At 39.4% G+C, this 25418-nt stretch overlaps 1 protein-coding gene across 2 annotated transcripts; it reads right to left on the bottom strand.

The window, feature by feature from the left end:
* Positions 1-381: 381 nt before the first annotated feature.
* On the bottom strand, positions 382-25418 carry TMEM47 (transmembrane protein 47). 2 transcript variants are annotated; one of them, XM_015884378.1, is made up of 3 exons: positions 24956-25418; positions 11943-12083; positions 382-3891 (listed from the first exon to the last, which is right to left on the bottom strand). In XM_015884378.1, the coding sequence occupies exons 1-3, from the start codon at positions 25179-25181 to the stop codon at positions 3713-3715; spliced, it is 546 nt and encodes a 181-aa protein (XP_015739864.1). In that variant the 5' UTR covers positions 25182-25418; the 3' UTR covers positions 382-3712. The 2 variants fall into 2 exon arrangements, with proteins under 2 accessions (XP_015739864.1, XP_032305277.1); XM_032449386.1 differs by lacking the exon at positions 24956-25418 and adding an exon at positions 23743-23998.

Genomic DNA, 25418 nt, shown 5'->3' with positions numbered 1-25418 from the left:
CCCTTCTAAGCTAGGCCATTCTGTGAGCCCAACAGGAAATCCAGCTGAGCTTCAGCTGCACAAGTATTGCACTTAGAATGAAATAGGCACATTCAATTAGTGTAATTTCTTTTTATTTCATTTACTTCTTCACATATAACTTCATATAAGCTACAAAAAGTGTGAAATGCAGAAATGATATTAAAACTGCAAACTTAAAAGCTTTGATAACAAAAATAAATGTGTCTTTCCCTGTTAACAATAACCATTTAAAATGAACCATATTTTGATGGATTCATTTAATAAACATACCATACACTTCCAAAAATAAATAAAGAATAATATCAGAAAAAAAAAAAAAAATCAATACCATCAACAACATGAAGCATTTAGTTGTCCTTCTTTTTTTTTCCCTTAAAGACAAATTAAATTTCTAGGCACAGTTTTAGGCATTATAGAGGACACAGAGGCAATAGGTTAGTGTGCACTGCTCTGTACAAAAATACAGTCTGAATAAATTACATTGCTAGCCATAAGATTAGACTTCACTTACCAGTCAGTTCATCGCATGTTTAATAATATACAGGTACATGCTAATCCATATATATCATTTATATTTCAAACACATAGGTCTCTCCATATTTGTTTTTAAAATATACAAAAACTAACCGAAGTTGTGCAAGAAGTCCAGAAGAGGTGCTAGGTACTTGTCAGCACCGGACGGTATACTTTAAGCCTAAAAAATACAAATAACTAGCCCTGCTTGCAAGTCTGCTATATATATATATATATATTTATATATATCTTCATTCATATATATTTGGATGATAAACCATGGATTTGCAAGGGGGGTGGAGGGGAGGAAACAAACATCCTGGCAATGAGACAAAGCCAAACAACTGAAATAATGATAGCATGACACAAGCATAACATTCAAAAGGAATAATTTGTTGTACAGACACACAAAGATATGTGGTGGTGTGCTTTTTTTGTGGCTAGAACAAAAAAATAGGGTAGCGTTGTAGTCACTTCTCACTCAGTCCTGAAAAGCAGCATTTACTGAAAAGAATAAGAAACTGAAGTAGCGACACAAGCTAACAAGAGGTTTCCAAGCTGATAAAGGTAGGTGCCTAAATCCGAATGCTGGATGCCCAAATGCTAACGGACCTGAGGAGTTTGAGAGGTGGGCCCTTACAGCTAACATTATGCTCTGGAGGAAAATCAGGTGCTGAGACTGAAAAATTGCTTCTCCAACTCACATATGAATGAAGAACTTTGTTATTAGGCATCCTTTTTTTTTTTGCCTGAACATCATTCAAATTAAGAGCTGCGTGACTGTAGGAGTGCTGGCGATTAACCTGTGTGTGCCTTAAGGCTGATGTTTGATTTCACTCAAATTCCACATTAAAAGAAATTATCTGATAAATTAGAAGATGCCACACAGGTTCAGCTCAATAACTTCTGGCCAGCATAGGCACAGCACCGTGCTAGGCTGGCACCAAAACGCCGTTCCCCTAGAAAGGTACAGCGATCTTCTCACAGTGGGCTTCTTTGTGTCAGCCTAACTCCCACGCCAAACTACAATATTCTCTGTGCTGCTAAGTAACAGCAGAACTACACAGCTGTTCGGAAAGATATAGAGTTTACTGTATACCAATTATCTGCCTTAAGTCAGTCTCAAGAAGACCAGAGTTATGAATGCTCTCTGGTGCCTGCAAAACAAGTGGAACATATTTTTCCCCTCCCATCCTTTTTTCTCCTTAGGCATTGCCATACAATCCCTCCTAAGTGCAGCTATCATTTTGCTCTGACTAATCTAATTAATCACCACTGGTTCACAAAGGAGTGCTGATATGCAATATTCTGCTGTGATAGTAAAGACTTAACTCCCGAGAGGCACTGCGTCTTAAAAATCACCTCCACACAGCAGCAGCACTTTGAGAACAGCTTCCAAGAGGCAGACCTGGGATAGCACGGTCCCTACAGATCCTCTGGGAACTGTGGCACAAACATTAACACTGCAAATGCATTCTTAACATTGAGGCATTCAGCAGCCTTTTCCCTGGAGCCTGCAAAACCATTTGTGCAGAGGTGGACAAGCAACAGCAGCATATAGGCTTGTGCAGAGGCCCACATAGAATATACTTCAAATTTCTCCATTAAAAAATAGTCATTTCTAAAGATCAGAATTGTATAAAAATATGTTCATAATTAATTGAAAATACCAAAAGAAGGAAATTGTAAACAAAAATAAAAGCGATGCAGATTAAATTCACATAGAAGTTCTCTCTATTTTAACTTGGGTTCCATTTCGTGGGTACAGCCTCTGGATGTTTAAGTGGGAAGCATACCAAGCAAGGAGTAATTAGACACACATAATCATCAGCCAGTCCATTAGAAACCTGGCCTTTAAAAACATGAGATTAGCTCCTGCAGCGCTAATATTTTAATATGGACTTGATTGGGTCTTGGCTATATCCTTGATTATCAGAAACACTTGCAATCTAACTAGATTTCTTTTTTAATGGTAGCTTTCCTTCCTTGTAACACCTTTATTGTTTAAAATACAATTTTTATTAAGTACAGAATTACAGATGGAATAGAAAGTAGTTATTTCATCCACTTCTACCTTAGAACGATGTGAACTTTTATGCATTTCCCACAACACAGAGTCTGTACAAGGGCATATACAGAAGACAAATCATTTTAGGCTCATTGTGTAACACCAATTGTGACTGTGGGTACTAGTCTAAAACCCCCAAGAATGTGTACAAAGTTAGTATTTTAACCACTGCACCACAGCTCCTATTACAATTTAAAGATAATTCTCTTTCTTCCTCTGCATTTATATATGTATTATATATACTCACTTATACTAATACCTTCCAAAAATATAATCAAACTTGTCCCGTATGCATTTTGTTCATAATGCTGTTCAGAAGTTAAATGAGTACTTAGGAAAACTGCAATTCATTCATACATTTCATTTGCCTTTAGGGACATATATGGTCTTTGTGTTCTCCCCCTTATTTCCTCCCCCCAACAAAATACTCAGGGTTGAGACAACTTCCAACTACACAGTCAGAAACACATGTCTCTGGGTTTGGACTTCCTTCAACAATCTGCTACTGCTGGCATGGTGCTGCCGATTCATGAAATCCTCTGTCTGTGTAGTTGTTTTCCTTCTCCCAGAAGACTGCTGAATGCAGATATTAGACAAGCCATTAACCAGTTACATTCACTGCCCTCGACACAGTCACTCGCAACTAATTCCTTAAGAGCTTTTCTGAGCAAGTAACAAGAGGCCAACAGAGCCTATTGTACGAGATGCCATCGCCTGCTTATCAGACATTTGAATCCTCTATGATACAGGGAAACTTCTAAATGGAGCCTACACCAGCTGCTCCCCTGAAGGCAATAGCAGACGCTGGCCTTGCATTCGCATTCCAACTAAATTTCTCACAATGATTGCTGTCATGTAGATCCTTTGCTTGTTGTCAGGAAAAACAAAGCTTATGTATCAGCAGCTTGCAGCATCTGCCTACGTAAAATCAGCAATCCTAGTGTTTGCAGTTCTTCTAAATGGTTGTAAAAGCTGGTAACTGTGTTCACACCCAAAAGGCAAAGGCTATTTTATCAACAGAGCTGGTGCTCCACAAGTGTTCTAAAAAAATGGTGAGTTAGAAAAGATGGGGGTAATCCTTCTGGTATTTTTCTTTTTCATTAAATGATTCTAGTAATAGTCTTCGTAGTTCTTAGGGTTCAGACAATAAAGAATGGCACCCCCAAATGAAAATATAGTTGCACCCCAAGCCAGGCCATAGCCCCAGTTGAACTCATGGTATATTTTCAAGCTGACTGTTTCGATGAACTTGATTGGGTAGAGGACTAAGCTGCAGACCTGAAGAACAACTGAAAGAGAAACAAACCAGATGTCAGAAGAGGCCTTCTACATTTCCACAAAACCAAAATTTGCATTTCCAAATGCTCCTGTTGCAATTTTGTCTAGTAAGTACCGCCCTTTTTGAGTTATATATATTCATACACACACACATATGCTTATACATAAATATTCATATACATAATATATACAACCTTTACTTCAACCAAAGGACAGAGCAGTTCTTGCATATTCCTCTGATGATGAAAAATGTTATTGTTATGGTATAGAAACAATCCATCAGGTGTCTGGTAAATAAATAGTGAACGCAATTCTGGTCTGGAGACATTATTCCTTCTGTAGCAACAAACCTAAGATCACTTGTTCCATGCCTATTAAAACCAAGTCAAAACAATGAGAAGCAAGAATAAATGAATATTAAGAAATAAAGCTTGGAATCAAATCATTTACTTAGCCTAACAGTAATTAATTGCAGTAGGTGATCCATATTTATGTTCAGTGGAGGCTCACCAAATTACCTATTTCACATGCATTACTGTGCGGCGTAATCAGAATTAATGATATTACTGCACAGAATACCAAGGAATCCATAAAGTTTGATCAATCACTAAACTTCCCACTGGCAAAACATTTCCTTGAATTATGAATTTAGAGGGAGGGTCAGAGATGTTTCATGCTGAAAAAAGCTAACAAAACATAAAATCTAAGGCATGTTTCAAAGCTTAAAACCATTAGTTTCTACAGCACTGTCTCTGAAAGTGCCAGATCTCATGCAGTCAGATCCACATGACTGCAGAGAAATTCAGCACACCTGGCTATTGCATTACATCAAAATAGTACAAAGTAACCTGAAAAGGAAAACGCAGATGAAGAACTCCGATTTTCATGCAAGTAATTCAGTTTCATCAATGTCCATTCTCTTTTAAAGTCAGGCATACTGCTGACAGCATAATTGGAACAGCAGTCTCCAGAGTAAGCAGCTGAAAATTATACTTAGTTTGAAGTATAAGAACAAGATGCACGATTTAGCAATTCTCCAAGCTTCTAGTTCACCTATCTACAAATGCCTGACCATCATGGGAACACATAAAAACTCAACCTTCAAGTACAAGGTACGGCTTCCTTCCAGCATTTAGCACAACCAAATTATAAAGACTTGAGCGCAAGACTTCCCCTACAGACCACCATCCCTCTGATGTACTCGGTGAGCACACCCACAAAGCAGAGCACACGCTTAAGTATTCGCAGGTCTGGGATATATTCTAATGAAAGTTCAATAGCATGTAATGTAATGCCAGAATGACGACATTAACATCGATTGGGTATATATACATTCAATGTATTTTAAAAAGAACAAACATTTTATTGAATTTGTATAAAGCCGGTGAAAAAACAAATAATAAGACCTCTTGGGCCTACAAAAGTCATTATGAAATTAAACAGAGAAAATGCAGGAAAATAAGGTTAATTACATTCTCCTGGTTGAACATTTTGCACACCTGAAAACCATCATTCTCCTTTTAATTCCCACATGCCCTATTTAGTGCTGTCAAACTGTCACCACCCGTTAGGCACCTGGAGACTAATGCTCTCCTATCTTCAGGATGCGGACTGCAAGGGGGGAGGATTTTTAGTACTCATTACATACACTGATAACACTGTGTAAAACACCCATTGGAAATTCATCCCTGCCTATCAGCCAGTTAGCTTACAGACTAGTCTTTGAACTCCTCCTTGGGACTGACAAACAGAATGGTCTTTGGATAGAAGATTTTCTGATGTGGGTATCAAAAAAATCTACAGGATTTTTTTTTTTAAGTGTTACTTTGTGATATTTCATTTAAATATAATTTTTGCCTGCCAGCTCACAAAATATTGTGCAACACTGGAGAACATTTGACAGTGCATACCAGAGAAAGCTCCTGCTCTTAAAAAAAGATTACATATTCTAATTGTGTATAATGAAAGCATCATCACACCCAAAAACACCTCAACATATGTTCACTTTTAGACAAATCTTTAGGACCAGTCAAAGTCAAAGACGATTTCCTGAGATGAATAAGTTCATCAGTGACTCCTTGAACTGAGGCTGCAGCATCTCTCTCTGCTAGGTCAATATAGAAAATGTCCTCAGCATGAATGTGTCTCTCTGTATCAAGTTTCAATCATGGAAGCTCTCCACTTTTCCACTTTTCCTCAATCTAATACAGGAAGCATATGGAATTTTATTCTATGGACTGGACTCATCAAAACAAAGCAAAGGAGTGGTTCCACTGAAACAATAACATGTGACTTAAGTAGCAACAGCTACGACAGGTAGTTTTGACATTTTTGGTGAGGTTTCCTGCTTTTGCTACTATTAGTTCAGCCACACTCCTGAAAAAATTTAAAGAAGGGCTGGTAACAACAGGTATAAACCCCGCTGTCAATTTGCACTAATTTAGTATCCTATCACTGATGCTCCCTATAAAGTGGAAAAAGACCACAACAAGCTAATGAAGATATGAAAAATGGCCAGTATGATCCCAAAAGATGTTAAATTCAATGTTTGCAACTACTGATCTACTTTCAGTGAATTTAAATGGACTCTGTGCTATGTTGACCTGTTTCCCATGGAAAGTATAGGTATTACACACTTCTTGAGAAATACTGTTTTTTTCCTGTAGAAAAGAGACTGCGAAAGAAATCCATAAAGAAAAAGTCCACTTTAAAACTCTAGCTTAAGAAGACTGTTCTTTTTTTAAACAGACTATTCAAGCTTAGACCCATTTTCACGGCCAGAGTAATACTCACTAGAGAATTGCACAGGAACAAGAATAATAGTTTTACTCTGTTTACATGAAGTATACACACACATTATATTAAACATGTTCAAAAAATCACAACAAATCATTTAAAACGAGGAAAGTATGATTTTGGTCATCTTTTTCTTTTCCTTTTTTAAAAAATGTTTAACTCCAACAGATTTGCTTATAACGTGGCTTTTCAATTAGTTTCTTTTTACAAAAATTGTGGTATTGGTAAGAAACTTTGGCATTTCTCCACTACTCTCAATCATTCTTTCATTCACATATGCTTTATTGAAAAACCCAATGGGTGCTACATTTTCAAGGATTAACAGACATGAAACTGCTGTATAGGAAGTTTTTGTACTTAATACAATCTTGTCCAATTAATTGGGAAGGAGCATGAAGAGAAAGGGTGGGGGGTGATCCATGCTGATCTTTAAAATAGTGATAGCTTAGAACAGGCCACCCTACTACACAGGAAGATGAGGAATTTCAGCAGGAGTCCCAGCTGACCAAGCAGGGAGCTTTTCAATGAACATATAAGAAAGCAGCATACAAGAGCAGGAAACAAAGATTGACAATGAGTGGGAAATATAAAAGCACTATTTTGATGCAAAGATACAAAGCCAGGAAGGTTGAAGCCCAGCTGGAGCTCAACATAAAGCTGGGAAATGGCAAAAATAAAGACAATTTCCACAGGTGCATTAATTTCAAAATGAAGTACAGAACACATTGGTCCAATAATGAGAAGAAAAGCCACTCTAATGGCAGATAGTAAAAACATGAAACCTTATCCAAGATATCCAAAGGTCTTGGAAGACTTGGGAAGAATTAAGACACTCAGTAGTTCCCTCTCTATGTCTATGGGAATGGATGGGACAAATGCAAATGTAATGAAAGAGGTGGTCAATGCAATTGTGAAGCTTCTCTCATCTATAAAAAAAATTCAACATCAATTGGGAGATATTCCCAATGACTGGGGAAAAAAAAAAAAAAAAAAAAAGGCTACAGTTGTGCCTGCATTTCAAAATGATTAGAAGTTAAAAGGAAAAAACAAAAACCAAAACAAAAAACCACCAAATTAGAGGCTGGTCAGGCTCACCTCAGTCCTTGGAAACATGGAGTGTACCTCCAAGCACCAGCAGAACAAAGAGGCAATCTGTAGTCAGCACAAATTCACCAGCAAAGGACAAAGGTTCAAAAACCTGCCAAAATGATTGAAGCCTACAGCAAATCATCCTTAAGAGGGGGATGAGGGTGCTAGCTTTATTTAGATACACAAAGAGGAGGCAACTGAACAATTTCACAGCAACCTACACCTACACCTTGAAATGCATCTGCAAAGATGTAGGAACAAAAGGGTTTTGTAGTGCCAGGAAACCCAAGATATTGGCAAAGGACACAAAACTCAGTTTCAGACATTCAAGATGGATATCAGAAAAAATAAAATAAAAACCAAAATGGAGACAAACGTGACTTTAGGACAGCCTACTTTAATGGGTTACACAATGTTATTCTTTGAGTTTTTCAGAACTGGTCAAGATAAAGCAAAGTTAACAGATCAAACGTTAGCAATTGTTCTGCTTCAATAGTGAGGTTGGGCCAGATGACCTAGAGTATCCTGCCAACTAATTTACTTGATGTTGTCATTCTTTCTGCCTTCTTGTAGCAACTTACACTACTTCCTTCATCTTAACTCTTGGGAGCACTCTGTTTCTTCACAACCAAACTCTGCCCTCCTACATATCTGCAGTTTTTGTAGCTTCAGAGTAAGCTTGGCAGGTATACTTTTATTCAGTGTTTCATAGTAATATAAATAACAGCACAGAACTCAAGAGTTAATCGAGCAGAATTGTGCTCTCATTTCCTGTCAGAATGAAAAGCTGCATTCTTTAAGCATCCAAATATTATCTGCTTGTCATTCTTTTACTCCCTCATCCACACTTTCACCTATCCACCATTTCTCCAGCTTACACGTAAGAACAGCCTGTGAAATGTGTTAAAAGCTTACTGACCCCAAAGGTTCTTCTTCTAAGACCTAATCATAAAAGGTAATGAAATTGTTTTGACACAAATCACCCGTATGAAATTTCATTACCTCACAGTCAGTCAAAGTTGGGTCATACTAGGCTGAGAAGGAAGGAAATTCTTAAGACAGAGAACACAAGCTCTGAAGCTTCTCAAGAAGCACCATTAAAATATAGCCCATGAACACAAACACCTTTTAAATTTCCTTTTTTAGTTGCTCTTAAGGACTCATAACAATCATGTTTTCTTTCTATTCCTAGACTTTGACTCTGTTAGCATTAATTTGGTGACCATATCATGAGACTCCCTACACTGACATGTTTAAGAAATTGGACACAAGTGCTCGGAGAATGCAGTTTTCAGGGACAGTTTGAATCAGGAGCACTTTGATAACCTAGCAAGTATGTAATCTATTGGCCCCAGCTAAACAAAAATGTAGAGAGAAGAGCTATATGAGGACATGCAGCCTACCAAGCTCAATTAAGACTGATTTTTGTTCTTCACACAACACACTGACATCAGTCAATGTGATAATAACAGCTAGCACTGAGATAATGTCTACAAAGCCCACTGGACCCAAGGTAGCTCCATGCGTTAAGTGTCCTGCAACTCTGCCTCTGTGTGCTCCATATTTTTCCATTACTTGAGGTACTTCTGTTCCTCTCCCAGTTATAGAGAGCTGATAGTTTTATCACACACTTCTGTTGATTATTTGCTGACTTTTACCCAGTATCTTGGCTTTATCACCTCTTCCAGTCCTGGTAACTCATTCATCTTCCTCCCCTACAAAGTCACTAACTAAAACCTGAAATCAAGATAGAAACAAAACTTTAAAAAGATACACTAAAACAAGAAAAACGTCTAGAGTGAACTGCTTGGGTTCTTAAGGGACTGGAGGCCACTTTTGTTCTTTCCCACAAATGCCATTAATACCTCCAGACAGTGTCCTCCTAGCAGGCACCAGTTGAAGTATGCAAGGAGATGATTTCCTAATCAGGCATACCAAAATATTTTGTGTTGTCGTTAAGTTCACAGAACATAGTTTCCTAGCTTCACAGATGTTCTGTAAAAAACTTAGTACGGGTTTGAACCTACAGTAGTTGTGCATAAGACAACTACTGAGCTGCAACCTTGACTTTCCCCTTAACTTTAGCAGTGGACTATCCTCCTGATTCTTTCAAGACACGCCAGTCCACATTCATCTCTACAAGTATCTGAAAACAAAGACAAAAATCCATAGAAAATGAACAGCAACAATTCCAGCACCAAACTGCCAATTAATTATCCTTAGATTTGCCAAATAATGAAGAAGAATGAGAGGCTATATTAACCTCATCATCTCTCCTCCTCTAACAGACTTTGGGACTTTGGGACATTTAAAATGCATGCACACATGTACATATACAAAAGGCAAAGAAAGAAGTGAACACAACTCGTGAGCTACAGCATTATACATTTTCTTTTCTAATGCAAGCAAGCACTAAATCTGATTACTCTGATGACCAGAGGTTGGAGCTGTATCGGGGAGGGTCAGGTTGGAGATTAGGAAAAGGTTCTTTACCAGATCATCAGGCCCTGCAACAGGCTACCAGGGCAGTGATCACAGCCCCAAATGTTGGAGTTCAAGGACCATCCAAACAACACTCTAAACACAGGGTTTGGATTTTGGGTGGTCCTTTACAGTACCAGGAGTTGGACTTAATGGTCCTAGTGGGTTCCTTCTAACATGGAATATTCTAGGACTCTAAATCTCTGCCTCTTCCATAACTTTAATAGACCAGAAATATTTTATGCACAGGACGAAAAATTAAGCTATAAGCCAAATAGTAAGATTTTTTTCTTTGCTCTTACCCCTCAGCACCTCCCTCCCCAGTACCAAGTACTCACTAACTGAGCCATATGGCAAGATCAGTGTATACCTGAACCACTACTAAATTACTATACAATGCTAAGATAAATTAAAAAAAAAAAAACAAAAAAAACCACCTGCATAAATTCAATAATCCAATTTCCTTGAATGTTAAACAACCAACATGCTTTTATAATGTCAAAATTAATGTTTTTTTTTTTTTTTTATAGCAACAGCACTAGTGCCTTTATTTATTCAATCAGCTCAGCAATGCAACAAACAGAACAAAAAAAAAACACAACAATTTCTGTTTAGAGAATCTGATCCTAGTTTGTGCTCTTTTTCTCCAAGTGAATAAAATATAACCTACTTACACTCCTTGAGCAAACAGAAGTGCATCTTAAAATGCTGTGGTTCCATCAAAGTAAGAAAAACAGCAGGGGGCAGCAGGAGCCTTCCCTAGAGCTTCCTTTCATTCCTGAATGCCCTTCATATGCCAAGTTTTTATTTTTTCATATCTTTGTAAGTGGCCTTTTCAAATAGGTCCTGAAAACTAGGTTTCGTCAATCCCTTCATTATGGACTATCAAAAGGAGCTTAAGCTGCTAGCTCCAATGCGGATATGAGCAACAGGAGCAACAGGATGAAGACACACCTTTCCTGGTGAATCTCGGGAGAAATAGAAACATCCATGCTGCCTAAGCCCTAGAAGACCAGAATCTATGAACAGAGATGATTTGATATTGTAATTATACCTCATTGGATCAGTGCCACAGACAATTCCGATGTTTAAGTCTCCCTGGAGATTTTGCAACGGTCTAGATAAACTGTTCCATCCTGAGGTTCTTAAAAGCCAAACAGGGAACATAGGGTGACAGTTTGTAAAGTTAACAACTAAGGAAACAAAATGGCACAATGAAAAAAATTCCTCTAGTGGTACAGGGGCATTTATAAACACCTTGCAACATATTTATTTTCACATATAGGGATTCAAGGGTTCACACCCAAGCATACGTTTTTCCACTTTAAAATTGTAAAAGGAAGAATGCTAAAATACCAGAAAAGGCTTTGCATGAAGAATAAGACTGGGGCCATCCAGCTGCACAAAGTCATAGATTAAAAATGGTATTTAAATGGGTTTATTCTCTGTAGTTTCCCCCACTGCTTGTACTTCACCAGACATAAAATATAAAGCCAATAAATGTTTCTGAACTATGTGATAGTCCAATTACACAACTGATTAATACCTTGCAGAACTGGTATCCTCAAAAACCCCACAGGATTTTAATAAGTAAACTAGGTGCCTCTGAATCAGTATGCAGAACCAGAAGCATCATCTTTTGCAAAAGTAAACGGCCATCATGAAATTTTCATCATAGAGCTGGTAAACTGCTTACCTGCAGCAAAGAGCATGACTGCAACTGGTCTGTAGAATCGTCTCCGAGACCCCACACAGATAGAGATCAGGCCAACCAGGAAAGCTATGAGAATGATGGCAGCACCACCCAACAGCAGAGCGAGAGTAGCTATCTGCCAGTCTGTGTGGAAAAGAGAGAAAGAAAAACATAAATCAGTTGCAGCAAAACAAGCCCACGGGCTTGAGATAAACATCAGAATACAAAGAACACAGAGTCTGCACCAATACTTGGGGAAATACATAGCTACACTTTAGGTTTCTTTCTTCCTAATTAGCAAAACACCTTCATACAACAGATGTGATTCAAGAGCAAAGTGCCACAACCCCCCTACATTTTCAAGGCTTAGTTGGCCTCACTGGGATTTTAGCTCAAGGAAGACTGAATAATTTGGTAGCTTGGTTTTGCCCAATTTAGAATGAGAAATTGAAGCTGGGCCAGGATCAGTTAGCACGTGTTAGCTGACCCCAGCTAAGTGCTGTAACTTTCTCAGAGAATAAAGTCAAACCCCTGCTTGAGCAGATTGGGGTGGCAAAGGAAGGGACGTATAGAGGTGAATCATGGACACATGACACCACAGAGGTAGTAAGGTTGAGCAACAGGAGTAACAAAACTAAAGGAACAAGATGCTAAAAGGAAGGGAAAATAAATCATTTTCAATACTCATAAAAATGGATGTTAAGCCATATAAAGGCAGTAATGTTCATTAGACGCACCAAGTCAAATCTGAAATCCATTCTGAAGCGTTAGATATCCTTAAGTGTCAGCTTTACTTTTCTTCCCCCAAAAGCAGCTTCTTGATCTGACCACGTGTATTTGCTAGCTATTTTCATGCATTATGGATGCAGTTATAAACAACGTCCTTGAAGTCTCAGATAATATGAAAACAAAATCAATTTGTAAGCAGATAGCCACCAAGGATCTACAGAACATCAAGATAAAAAGCTTCTGTAAGGCCTTAAAGAAGCACACGCTTTGTGCTGCCTCCCTTTGCAGCTCTCTCAAGACCCTGTTTCCCTGAAATCGTAGGCTTTGAGAAAAGGAATCCAATTTCTATTTACCATTACAACTTTTAACATTAAGGAAGAAGATTCATAATCAGCTTATGAGAAAAGGACCTATGGATTCAATACATCTCATTACTTTGAATGTACTAGCATGCATACAGTGTTCAAAATGAAACAGCTAAACACGTTACACAGTTCAAAGAAAGTAACAAGATTAATTATTCCCAGAATAAATGAAGAGATTTTAAGGTTACCAAGAACAGCAGCAATAAAAATCCACGTTCTTTTTTTTTTTTTTTTTTTTTTTTTTTTTTTTTTTTAAGAAGATCAAAATTCTGTGTTTAAAAATAAAAACAACTAAAAAAACCCCACAATCAACAAAGAATACAGCTGGTTTCAACAGGGATCTAATCTGCTGAAGATACCTACAGTGCAGCTGTGGGCTTTGGGAATGGAAGATTTGCAGCTATAATCACAAAAAGCCACTGCACACTATATGAAAAAGGATAAAAGAGAAAAATGAAGAAACTGAATTAAAGAGATAGAAAAGCATTTCTGAAAGAGACAGTATTTTAAATGCATTTAAGTACACACTTATTTTCTTTTTCCTTATCTATTTTTTCTAGACATGTTGATTAATACTATAATTACTAAGTATTCAGGCCTGGGAAGGACTTTAAAGCCCATCTAGTCCCAGCCCACCAACTCAGACTGTTTAGGGCCCAATCCAACCTGACTTTGTGCACCTCCAAGGTGGAAGTAGCCACAGCTTCTCGGGGTAGCCTCTGCCAGGGTCTGACCACCCTCTGGGTTAGGAATTTCTTCTTTGCTAAATCTCCCCTCTTTTACTTTAAAAACATCTCCTGCTGCTTTATTCTTGGTGGATGGAAATATAATTTTAGTTACAGATTGGAATGCTATGCAAAGTGGTTTCTAACATTGACGTGATACTTCAAAAACACTAAGCAGTTCAGCGATGATTTAGACTGTATTCCTCCAATATCCAAGTGTATTATGGACAGAAAATACAGAAATAAACAGAACAGACCATTTTGGAACACCATGAAATAAATCCTTGCACTTAAGAACTGCACAGATATAAAGACTAGACAAATCCATCTCGTCCCAAAGTTAAAAGCCATTGAAAAGTGATAAGTCAAAGTGCCAGACAGGAAAACTAGAAGTCCAACATTTTTGAAAGCCACAACAAATAATAACATGTTAAATGTTATCCTCACATCGACCACATGCCAAGTCTAATGCAAATAAAATGTGTTCAAGATGAGAGCAGTAAATAAATGGGAAAACCTTTGAGCTTGCTACTGCTTCCCAAAGCAAAACCGCCTAACAAGTAAAAATAACTAAAACAAAGATGGTGGAAGCAAGAGATTAGAATATAATTTAGTTCCCAAAACAGACCTATTAATGGATTTCAGAAAGGTTAAAAAATAAGCTACCTTACTATAGTTCTGATGTGGGAGGTAAAAGCACAAACTAGTGTCAAAAACACCCACGTGCTCAACTAAAAGAGAAATGACTTAGTCAAACAAAATTAGTTTCTAGAATAAGAGAACCTCATCATCGATGTTGGCAGGAGGACCAATATGAGGTTATGTTCCACTCTACTGAGAATTAGGTATTTAACATTGTGTTCTGGGCCAAAACGTCTGGAATTGGCTGCTTCTTTTTTTCCCTGTAGTTCCAACTTCCATTCATGGGAGCATACAGTGCTGCCAGCCTTCATGTACAGCTGTAACAGAAGGATTCTGTTTAAAGAACACCATGGAAGTTATTCTAGTCAAACCTTACTGCATAAATAATACTGGACTGAGTTTTCCTATATTGCCTACCATGAAACTGTATGTTTCAATCTCCTTGTTGTCTCAGAAACACGTTAACTTTCAATTCTGAAAACCATCAGAGCTGGTGACAAAACAAAACTCATGTTGTAACACCTTCTTTCTGCAAGGACTTCCTACTTAACAGCATTTATTTTTCTTTTCTCTTGCATTAAAAAAAGAAAAACATACAAAGATAACTGAATCAGTACCTCTGAAGGAAAAACACTCTAAGATAAGATATCTATAACAAAACAAAAACAGCAATCACACTTTCCTACAATAAATATCAGTAGTTTCCTTAGTCTGCCCACCATCAAAAATGAGAACAGCAGATTTCTTCTTTACATGGTGTTACCAGCACACATAACACAACCATCGTCAGCCTACTTTAGAGGCATCCAAAATATGCTTGCACCATTTCCAAAGCAAGAAAAAACCTTGCAAACAAGTTACTGTACTCCTGAAGACTCAGCAGTTCATTTCATGCAGAAATTAAAAAGATGTGTGAAAATGAGCAGAATGGGACTTTAGAGATGACCATTATCTGTCTTCTGTATTCAAAGCACACAATATTTTAACACTTCAAGAACTATAAACATTTTCCACTGTGTGTGTTACAGTAACCAGTAAAATTTCACTGCTACAAGTGTTTACAAAAAACTTTTAGATGCTAAAAGATGCAGACATTCCAAAATTAAATTGCCTTGTTATTTTACACCTGCGAAGACAACAGAATAGGTCTAAATTGAATTATTATGATCTGCAGGATTTAAGTAATCTGAACAGCCAGAATGATGTGGGTTTTTGAGTTTGTTTTTTTTTTTGTTGTTGTTGTTGTTTTGGTTTTTTTTAATCTTTTAAGATGTAAAAGGATTCAAGATAAATTTCTTAAGAAAGGCCTTATTTAATTTAAAGACTCATAGAATGTTTTAGGTTGGAAGGGACACCTCCCACAGACCAGGTTGCTCAAAGTAAGTCCCATCCATCTTGCCTTGAATGCTTCCAGTGAGGGGGTTATCCACCTCACTGGGCAACCTGTTCTACTGTCTGACCACCCTCACAGCAAAAATAAATAAATAAATAAATAAAATAATAAAAAAAAATCTAGTCTAAATCCACCCTCTGTCAATTTAAAACCCTTTCCCCTTGTTCTGTTGCTACATACCCTTGTAAAAAGTAATTCCCCAGCTTTTCCATAGGCTCAGGTACTGGAAGGCCACTACGAGGTCCCCCCCACAGCCTTCTCTTCTCCAGGCTGAAGAGCCCCAGCTCCCTCAAGTTGTCCTCACAAAGGAGGTGCTCCAGCCCTCTGATCATATTTGTGGCCCTTTTCTGGACCTGCTCCAACTCTTCCATGTCTTTCTTGTACTGGGGGACCCAGAACTGGATGCAGTACTTCAAAGTGGGTTCTCACAAGAGCAGAGTAGAGGAGCAGAATCACCTTGATATGTAACAATTGCTTTGCACTGCACGAAGCATTACAACGTGAATACCACGATACCATAGGAAATACATACTTCAGTTCTGATGGTGATGATAACATCTGCATAATTGTTATTATAATAGACTGCCTGTTAGTTTAAAGATATGAATCTCTGTATTCACACACATATGTAAATTTGAACCCAGGTACTTCATACATCTAAACACATACAGTATAAAATTCATAAAAACTACTACCTTGAGTAAAAAATATTCTTATATATCATTACATTTCAGTTAATTGTTCAAACATAACTAAGCACCATTTTATAAAGACAGACTGCTTACACTTCTCTTTGGAAACTCTTCCTGTTCTTCAGTAATATGGAAACCACACTAATCTTCACACTGAAGGACAGGACCTTTCCTCTCTTTGTCCCTCCAAATGAAATGACCTAAATCTCTGATGGTATACTCACTTTTAATTAGAAGCAGTTCTATCTGTTCTATTTCTTGGGCAAAGTATTACTTTGGTATCACATTAAAATCAGAAAAAGTCATAAAAGGATTTAAAAAATGGGAAAAAAAAAACCCTCTAAATTCTAGATTGCTTATTAAAATAAAATAAAAAATAAAATAGACCATTTGTTAACATGAGAAAGAGCAGGGCAAATAGCTAGCATAGTCATCATTATCATGTTTTTGGTGAATTCTCAGAAAGTTAAATATTCCCTGTATATGGCATCCCATGGTAAGAGGTTGTAGAAGTAAAAACGTTGCTGGAACATGAGATGTATTTTGTACTTATGGTTCTTCCAGGAAATACAAGTTATAGGAATGCATCTCTTAAAAAGCAATTAAGTACACCATTCTTTCAAGAGAGGTTCTCCACAGTCCTCTCTTCCCAGGGGCTGAAGAAAGAAAGTATACACATTTGTTACAAGTTGGAAGTAATGGAAGACCTTCTTATAACACTAAACTAAACCTTTGTGAGAAAACAAAACAAACAACATAAAACCATAAAACACACTCTAAAGTCAGTTTTCTGACTCATTGCAAAGTCCCCACTTAGGGAAGCTTTACTGACTCTTACCACTTATTGACTCTTGGTTAATACACATTCCCATAAACTGTATTACAGCACCCAAGTTAAAAGTATGTGTCCTGTAAATCAGAAGTTGAGGTATCCATGCATACCCATATCTTCCTGACACATGGGATACTAATGAAAGAACAGCAAGTGTCTCCTTAATTGCAATCCTTAGAGTTGGAAGGGAACTCTGAAGATCATCCAAGACCAACTCCCCTGCAATGAATAAGGACATTACCTGGATCAGGCCTGCCCAGGGCCTGATCCATCCTCACCTTTAAAGTCTTCAGGGATGTGGCATCAACCACACACTAGGAGCTAGAGGAATTCTCAGAAACAACAAACCTTTCCCTCATCTCCAGACTTGAATTTCTGTTCCCGCTTCTCAGAATTCTTTAATTACTACATTTGGCTGAAACCACTCTCCCATCTTCTAGAACCAAGCTAGAAAACTATAAACCAGATCTACAAGATGTGTGAGCAAACAGATGCGAGGGAAGGTGAACTTATGCCTTGCTTTGACATCAGTCTTACATTAACTACTCTGTCCTGACCTTACCGCAAGGAAGCCCAGATTCTCCCAGCTTTGAGAGGAAAATCCTCAACAATCACCAATCACTTGAGTGAGATGGACACAACGCTGTTTCTCATTCTACTCTTTGCCAGAGCAAGGTAACTGATCAGAGGGAGAGGCTGGCTCTGTTCCAGGTTAGGAAGCAGCCTGTTGGAATGACCCTCCCAAGAGGCAGGTGCTTCAGTATCTAGCTTCCTCAGCTTGTGAAGCACTTGCTAGATCAAGTTCCTGAAGAAACATCCATTGTGCAGATACATAACATGCTACAGGAAGCATTTTAAACCACACCACTACCCACATAGGTCTGTTGGGGAATGATGGTGGCAGACCAGGTAACTCTCCATCTACATTCCCATGCCCAGCAGAGCTCCATGTCTTCTACCTCAGGATGCTGCTGAGTGGGCAGGGGACATTTGGGTTCTCAGAGAAGTCAGCAGCACACAAAGTAGATATAGCTGCAGTTTCTCAGGATGGTCTCTACAGAAGACTTGTATGAGATATACATGGCATTCATCTGATGGTTCTGTTCAGCTGCTGTGTTACACAGTCTGTGTGTGGTCCTGAGACTACTGGACTCAAACTTTGCAAGCTTTGACACCACTGCAAGCTTTGTCCTTAGGCCCTGCAGGAGAGCAAACCAAACAACAAAAGCAATAAAAATATGGTAACCATCTCTGCTGCTGTGCAAAGAAGACAGATTTTCAATACAAGATGGCCTAAAGCCTGAGGGGTTACAGATGTATGAGAGACTTAAAACATAGCAGGTGCTTGCTCTTCTGCTCACTGACAGACATATCTCCTGAAGATTAAGGATTACATTGCTTATTTATACAAAATACACACTTCGGGAGGTTTTAGGATAGCTCCTCTCTTTGAGTCACAGCCTGCCTGCAATTCTAAAATCACCAAGTAAAACTCTTTAAATGAAGTATGTCTTCAAATAGAGTTAAGTGTTGCCATTATATAGATCTTAATTTTATTATTTAAAGGCAACACATATTGTGCATCACTTTTGCCAGCAGATGACTCCGGACTAGTGCAGCATTACAGAAAACCATACTCTATAATTCATACACTGAATAACACAACATGTACTTGGGTATTCCTTCTCTTGGATACATGGCATTCCTCTGAAATTAGCTTGCTACTATGCCATTTGAATTACTGGATATTCATCCATTCAAGGAGGGAAAAAAATAACACAAAACACACACACACCCACAACTCCAAGAACAACACAAAACCCTGGAAGTCTTAGAACGGTGTCATTAGGAGAGATGTGTGGGAGACGCGTTATACAAGCTTTTGAAGTAAAGCTCACCTTTTCTGACCTCATCCATATACACTACTACATTTTAGTAATCTGAGGAAAGAAGAATTACACTCTGTGTTGGAACAGAACCATAACTATCTCCCACAGTCACCAATGTTCCTCAAACCAACTAGCAATCTGTTGCAATTTTCAAAACTCATTCCACTGTTCCTTATGAAAACCAGAAACAATTAGCATTTAAAACAGTTCAGAGTACATCCCATCAAAATGACAGTCTCTGCATTGTAGAACTGGAACAAGTCAAAACACACAAAGCAAGGCAGCTGGAGAGACTTTACCCATTACAGCTTGCTACCTCGAATCTTATGCAGTCATTTCTGGCCAGAAATCAGTAAAAGAAGGTTGCTCTACACTCGACTCTAAATATAAAGTCTCCTCAAATATTTACACCAATTGTAATCTCCCTAATATAAGAAACATCTCTTAACGTACTGGTGCAAGAGTTTTTAATAAAGACAACTTACAGCTACAGAATTCATTAGCAATTTTGAAATTGAGATGAGCAACATCAGTGACAATAACACACTAAGATGAGAAGTCTTCCTTTATTTTTTCTAAGGAGTCATCAGGAGTGTGGTACTCTCTATGCAATCAGATAAACTTGCACAGACTTCAGTCAGTGAACATGAAGATGTTATTATCACGTTTCCTCACTGGCTGGAGCAGGGCACCTGAAGTTGCAGATGTTGGCATACTTACACAGTTGGAAGATGTACAGTTGGAAGAGAAGCACAGTTATGAATGGTGATTTACAGGTGTTAGGAAAGATTACCATGGTGGAAAAGAAACAATTAAGGAAGATATGCTTACCAGTATCTGACAAGCTAGGCTCATGGTGTAAAACTCCAAAAAGGTTTGGAGGGATCTCCAAAAAGAGACCCTTCCCCAGTGGTAGTCAGCCCTTAAATGGGGTCTAAGAGGAGGAGCCTGGCTGGAATTGCCTTCACCTGTGCTGCCACCATTGACCCAGTCCTTGCCTCAGGTGATCAATCAGTGGTTCAGGCCATGACTCAGTAGTTCCCAAACACATACTGAAAGGTCTGGACTACTGTAAGGAAGTCTTAGATCTCTTACTCGCACACAGCGTGGCCTTGGGTGGTTTGAGATTACCCAAGTCTTGGGTAGTCTAAAATAAGCAGTCCATTTATGGAAGAGGAAGCATACTTTAAAGTACTCTATTTGGGCTAATCAAGAAGTAACTAACAAACTCAAGGTGTTCTGAACACATTTAAACAGTCAGATAAACACGAGGCGTAAACAAAGTTATCAGTCATCGCAGAGTCACAGAATGAATTAGGTTGGAAAGGACCTCTGTAGGTCGCCTAGTCCATCTCCCCATGGAAAGCGTAGCCAAACTCCATGCCAGACTCAACTTCAAAGCCAGATCAGCTTGCTCAGGGTCTTAAGTGAAGAGCTGGAGGTATTACGGGTTTTGATTTTATACCTACCATCAGATAAAGTGTTGGGGATGATTAATAAGAGTAACATGGAAAAATGACTGATCACAGTTTTCAAAACTAAAATGAATATTTTATTAATTCCTCTTTATATTGTATGAGCTGCTCTCTTCAGACTTAGTAAAATTACATCTGTTCTTCTTATGTTATTTTATAGCAAACTATCAGACTTGCTAAGATTTTTACAAATATGTGTCAACATGAACTCTAAGCAATGATCCGTATCTTCTAACGAGGAATCTGCTTTTAAGCTAGCAGTTTCCCCTTGGAACAACTGCTTAGATTCAAAACAAGAAGATACCATCTAGGACCATTGAGCCATGTTAATTCCAATATCTGCATCTAAGGTATAATTAAGATTAAACCTCTTCAAGTGCTACCAAAGGAGCAGCCTCTGATTTTTGTTTATGTTTAAGAACAAATTAGAACAGAATTACAAGCACAAAGCTTGACTTGTCTTACAGCTCTACGCTGTAAGTTAAGCTTACATGTACAGCCCATGCATTATACCAGTAAGGTCAAATATGAACAGGGACCTGACTACCCTTATTTCCTTGAGAGTGTTTTGATTTTCAAATAGCCATGGATGGGTAGTTTTTTAAATAATGTAATACTCTTAAAGAAAACTAAGTGCTACATAAACAAAAACATAGATTCTTAACTAACAAAGTCATACGTCCCTCATAAATCAGGAGGGGTTTCATACTGGCTACTGGCATTCAGTCAAACATATTTTATATGTGCTCTTTCCACAATAAACTGAAATGCTTCATAAGGAGCTGTTCTTTTTTATGAATATCAATGTAATTCAGCCAAAATACACAACATTTACCTGACAGATCAGACTCTATGGAATCTACATCATGCTGATAAATCTTAGATTTAGAAAATTATAATAGATTTGATTCACTGTACCCATTATTATTAATTTTGCAAGTATAGGGCAACTGCACAGGCATAGATTCGCCAAGCAGTTAAGCAATGATGTATTTAATTTTAAACAAATGCCAATATAGACATGAACTTTCCTACATAACTCTTAGCTCCTGATAAATCTGTAAATGAACCATTGCAAATCAGGCTTAATACACTTCAAATTAGGTCTAAAGCAAATTTCGTTTAATGACACTGTAAGTTTTCCAGTTTAGCATGTGGGTTTAAAACACAGCAGGATTAAAGGCAACTTCTGCATGAGCCAATTTAAGCGTTAATCAGAGAAAATAATTTTAAGCCCAGAGACAGCTGGCAAAACTGCAAAGCAGCAACACTGGATCTCTAGATTTTATCACAAAGCCCTCCACACCAGCAACTCTGTCAAACCTTCAGCTCCTGAAACTGCTATTAAGGAGTATTTTAAAATTTCATAATGGAGAGAGGCATATGCATGAACACCTTTCCAGTCATTGTAATTACAAGAAAGAAAGAAAGAAAGAAAGAAACAATAAGTGTTTGGTATTTCACATAGACTTGAAGAAGGCAAATGAGGATGAGCTCTTTTATAATTTTAAGATCTTAAAAATTAATCTGACTCACCACGTCACACACTTGAACCAGCAACCCTGAACAGCACCCACACAGCTTTATAAGCTGTATGAGAGCAAAGGATTGCTTGTAAGCTACAGAAAAAAAAGGCCTGAAAACGGTGAATGAGTGAATGCAAGAAAATACTCCAAGCACCAGCACTGCTCAAGGAAAACTGAGAATTAACACTTCCTGCTAGCTATAACAGCCAATGTAATCACATTGTGCCTTCCCTTCTGCTCAGTGCTACCAGGCTGCCCTTTTGATAGCAGTCAGGGGTCCTACATCTAATTACAAAGATTTTTAATTAAACCTTGAATGTGCTTTAACAGCTTCTAGCATGAGCTCGCCCTTGATGGTGCCACTTGAGGTGCTCTCCTTCAAGGGATGATGAAGTAAATCTCTGAGAACCATGGGGAAAAGATGCCTTTTGCCTGTGTACGCTACTGCTTTTCACAGCTAGCGAGCTACAAAGCTGCTTGCGTTAGTATCAAGCTAAAAGAGCTTTCCCAGCGGGAGCTCTCCACTCTCTCCAAAATATACCACTCGCTATATTTTTGATGTAGGAGGAAAGTGCACTTAAAATATTAAGCGAGGACACAAAATGGTCTCAAATGCGAGCCCAAGCCAACTCAGTGAACTTACTGGGAGCCTTTTCATTGACTCTAATGGGAATTACAACACACCAGCAGAAAGCAAAGGCATACAGTGTGGTTTCTCATATTTCAGGTCTCCTTAGAGCATAGAACTGTGTGCCAAATGTGAAAAAAAAAAAAAAAAAAAAAGAAGGCATTATTCCAGGCACCTCAAATAAAACAATCCCTCACTTCTTCCCCGGCAGCTTGTGAAAGCTGTCTCCACTACACTGGAAAGTATCTAAGCAAAATAAGCACAACTCAATAAGGCAGGAATTTTTGCACAGGGTAGAAGAAAGTACTAGGAGGCAGCAAATGTTCACCACACTGCGTCCTACGAAACTACCTTTTATTTCCATCTGTCTGCACCGATTCATCTTCCACCTTTCCCTAAGCACACAGGCAACTAACAAAGCAACCAGAGAGATCAACTGCCGTATACGCTGTGCCATAAGCTGCCCTGCTTTTCTTCATGTCCCACTTTGTGTCTGTGTGTACACACGAGCGGTGGGGGATGGACTGGGCGGGGGGGGCCCGACAAAGGGAATGTGTGCAGGGGGGTCAGAGTGGAAGCAGGTTCTCATTCACACCATCTGAAAAGTCCTTCTGCAATCAAGGGGATACTATTTCAGGAGACAGAAAGAAGGGGTAAAGGATTCACGTTGCTAAGGAGACATGCAGAAGCCGACATTCCTACATAAATTTCCATTTATGTTGGAGAAGAAAAGAAAGCTCTCCAAAGTTTGTGAAGAAGCCCGGGTAACTGATTGAAACAGACGTTTCTTTACAATTCGTTTTGGTATTACGTGATATAAAACAAAAAACCCAATCAACAATCATTACTCTACACAATGGCAGAAAAAAAATAAGAGCAGGAGCAAATGAACCCATACTATTCCTACCATGGTAGAGAACTGCAATTCCACAGAGTCTACAACAGGATTTCAGAGAAGTCAGGGTAAAAGCAGCCTGCTGCCCCTTCTCAAAGTAAGCATCTCGTCCCTGGGCAATGTACCAGAAGTTGCAGAGCTCAGTGACGCAAAGGGATGATTTAGAGATGTGAGTGTGTGTGTAGGGAGGATGGGGTGGGGAGAGGCTGACTGCCTTTGTGGGTGCTTCTATTGGGACTCCAGAAGTTGCCATCGGCATAAAGTAGATTAAAAAAGGCATGAAAATGGAAACAATTATCAAACTACAAAAGAATTCACTGAAAAATATTCAACAGGCAGCTTGTTTATATCACACACTAATTTCTTCTTGTGTTTCTTTTTTCCAAGTACCCCACGTAACAGTAAAATGGCATATACATACATACATACATATATATATATATATATATATATATATATGACCAGACACAAAAAAAAGCCCAACATCAAAAAGTAAGAGAATGTGGTTAGAGGAAAAAGGAGTACAGAAGATGATGGGAACAACATCAAGTAATATATGCTAGAAAAGGACTTGAGCACATCAAGAGGGCAGGAGGGAGAGCCAGAACCCAGATGTCTTCACTCGGGACAAAATAACAGCGATTTTTTGTTTTAGATTTGGGAAAGCCCCAGCTAGCCAAGACCAGTGACTCTGGGAGATGGGGAGAGAATGGTAAGGACCCCTGATCCCCCGGAGCTTCTCAGAACAACGGGCACACAGAAAAATAACACAAACTGGCTCAAACTCGGGACCTTTTGTGCAAGCCACCGAGAGCAAACAGAGAATCGGTCACCTCTGCCACTCACAGAGTGAACCTCACACCTCCGCTGACCCCCAGACCATCACGCAGGGAAGAGAAACAGCAGAGCATGGACTCTCGGAGCCCTCACCAGCGTATATTACATCTAAAGCCCGTTTCCACTGCCCTCACCTTCACTCGCAGGACAGAGAAACGGGCTGGAGCCGGGCGGGGGAGGGCGGTGGGGACCGGAGAGGAGGACAGAGGGACAAAAGGCGGCGGCCGGAGAATAGAGGCAACAAAGGCGAGCGGCCGAGAACGGAGCGCCAGGGGGTGCCGCGGGACACAAGCGGGGCACCCGGGCTCAGACGAGGTCCCCGCGGCCGGGGTGGGGCCGGAGCACCGGGAGGCGGCCGGGGACATCCGCGTGTCTCTCTCACACTCACCGCTGTGCAGCGTGGACTCGCAGAGCCAGCTCTCCAAGTTGCCGGGCTTGCGGCAGGACTCCCACAGGGACAGGTAATACTGATGGTCCGCTGTCACCCAAGCTGGGCTCAGCACGGCGCCCAGGTCCAGGCACAGCGCCAAGAAGATGCACACCAGTCCCACCAGCTTCAGCGGGGTCAGCACCGAGACGCGCACCTCTTCCATACCGCTGCCGGACGAAGCCATGGGGCCAGGGGGGAAGGAGGGAGGAGGAGCGGGAGGACGCGCTGCCGCCGGCCCCGAGGGGAACAAGAGCCGCAGCCCCGGCAGCCGGCAAGAGAAGCGGGAGGAGCGCTGACTAACGGCGGGGAGCGGCTTTGGCAGGCGGTAGCCGGCGCCACTCCCTCCCTCTTCGCTGAGTTCCCGCCCCGGTGTATCAGGTGCAGCAGCTCCCCCTAGGCGGCCCCAGCTCCACGCTGCCCG

The sequence above is a fragment of the Coturnix japonica genome, chromosome 1, assembly GCF_001577835.2.
Source record: "Coturnix japonica isolate 7356 chromosome 1, Coturnix japonica 2.1, whole genome shotgun sequence".
Classification (NCBI taxonomy): domain Eukaryota; kingdom Metazoa; phylum Chordata; class Aves; order Galliformes; family Phasianidae; genus Coturnix; species Coturnix japonica.
This window is presented reverse-complemented; position numbering and strand designations above follow the sequence as displayed.

Bases quoted from the DNA above. Each gene is read 5' to 3' on its own strand.
- TMEM47 (XM_032449386.1), bottom strand. From the start codon at position 23,989: ATGCCGATGGCAACTTCTGGAGTCCCAATAGAAGCACCCACAAAGGCA. The intron at 12,084-23,742 runs GTAGGAATAGTA...TTTTCCACACAG, and splicing joins AATTGCAGTTCTCTACCATG to ACTGGCAGATAGCTACTCTC. The intron at 3,892-11,942 runs GTAAGCAGTTTA...TTTCTCTTTCAG, and splicing joins AGTCATGCTCTTTGCTGCAG to TTGTTCTTCAGGTCTGCAGC.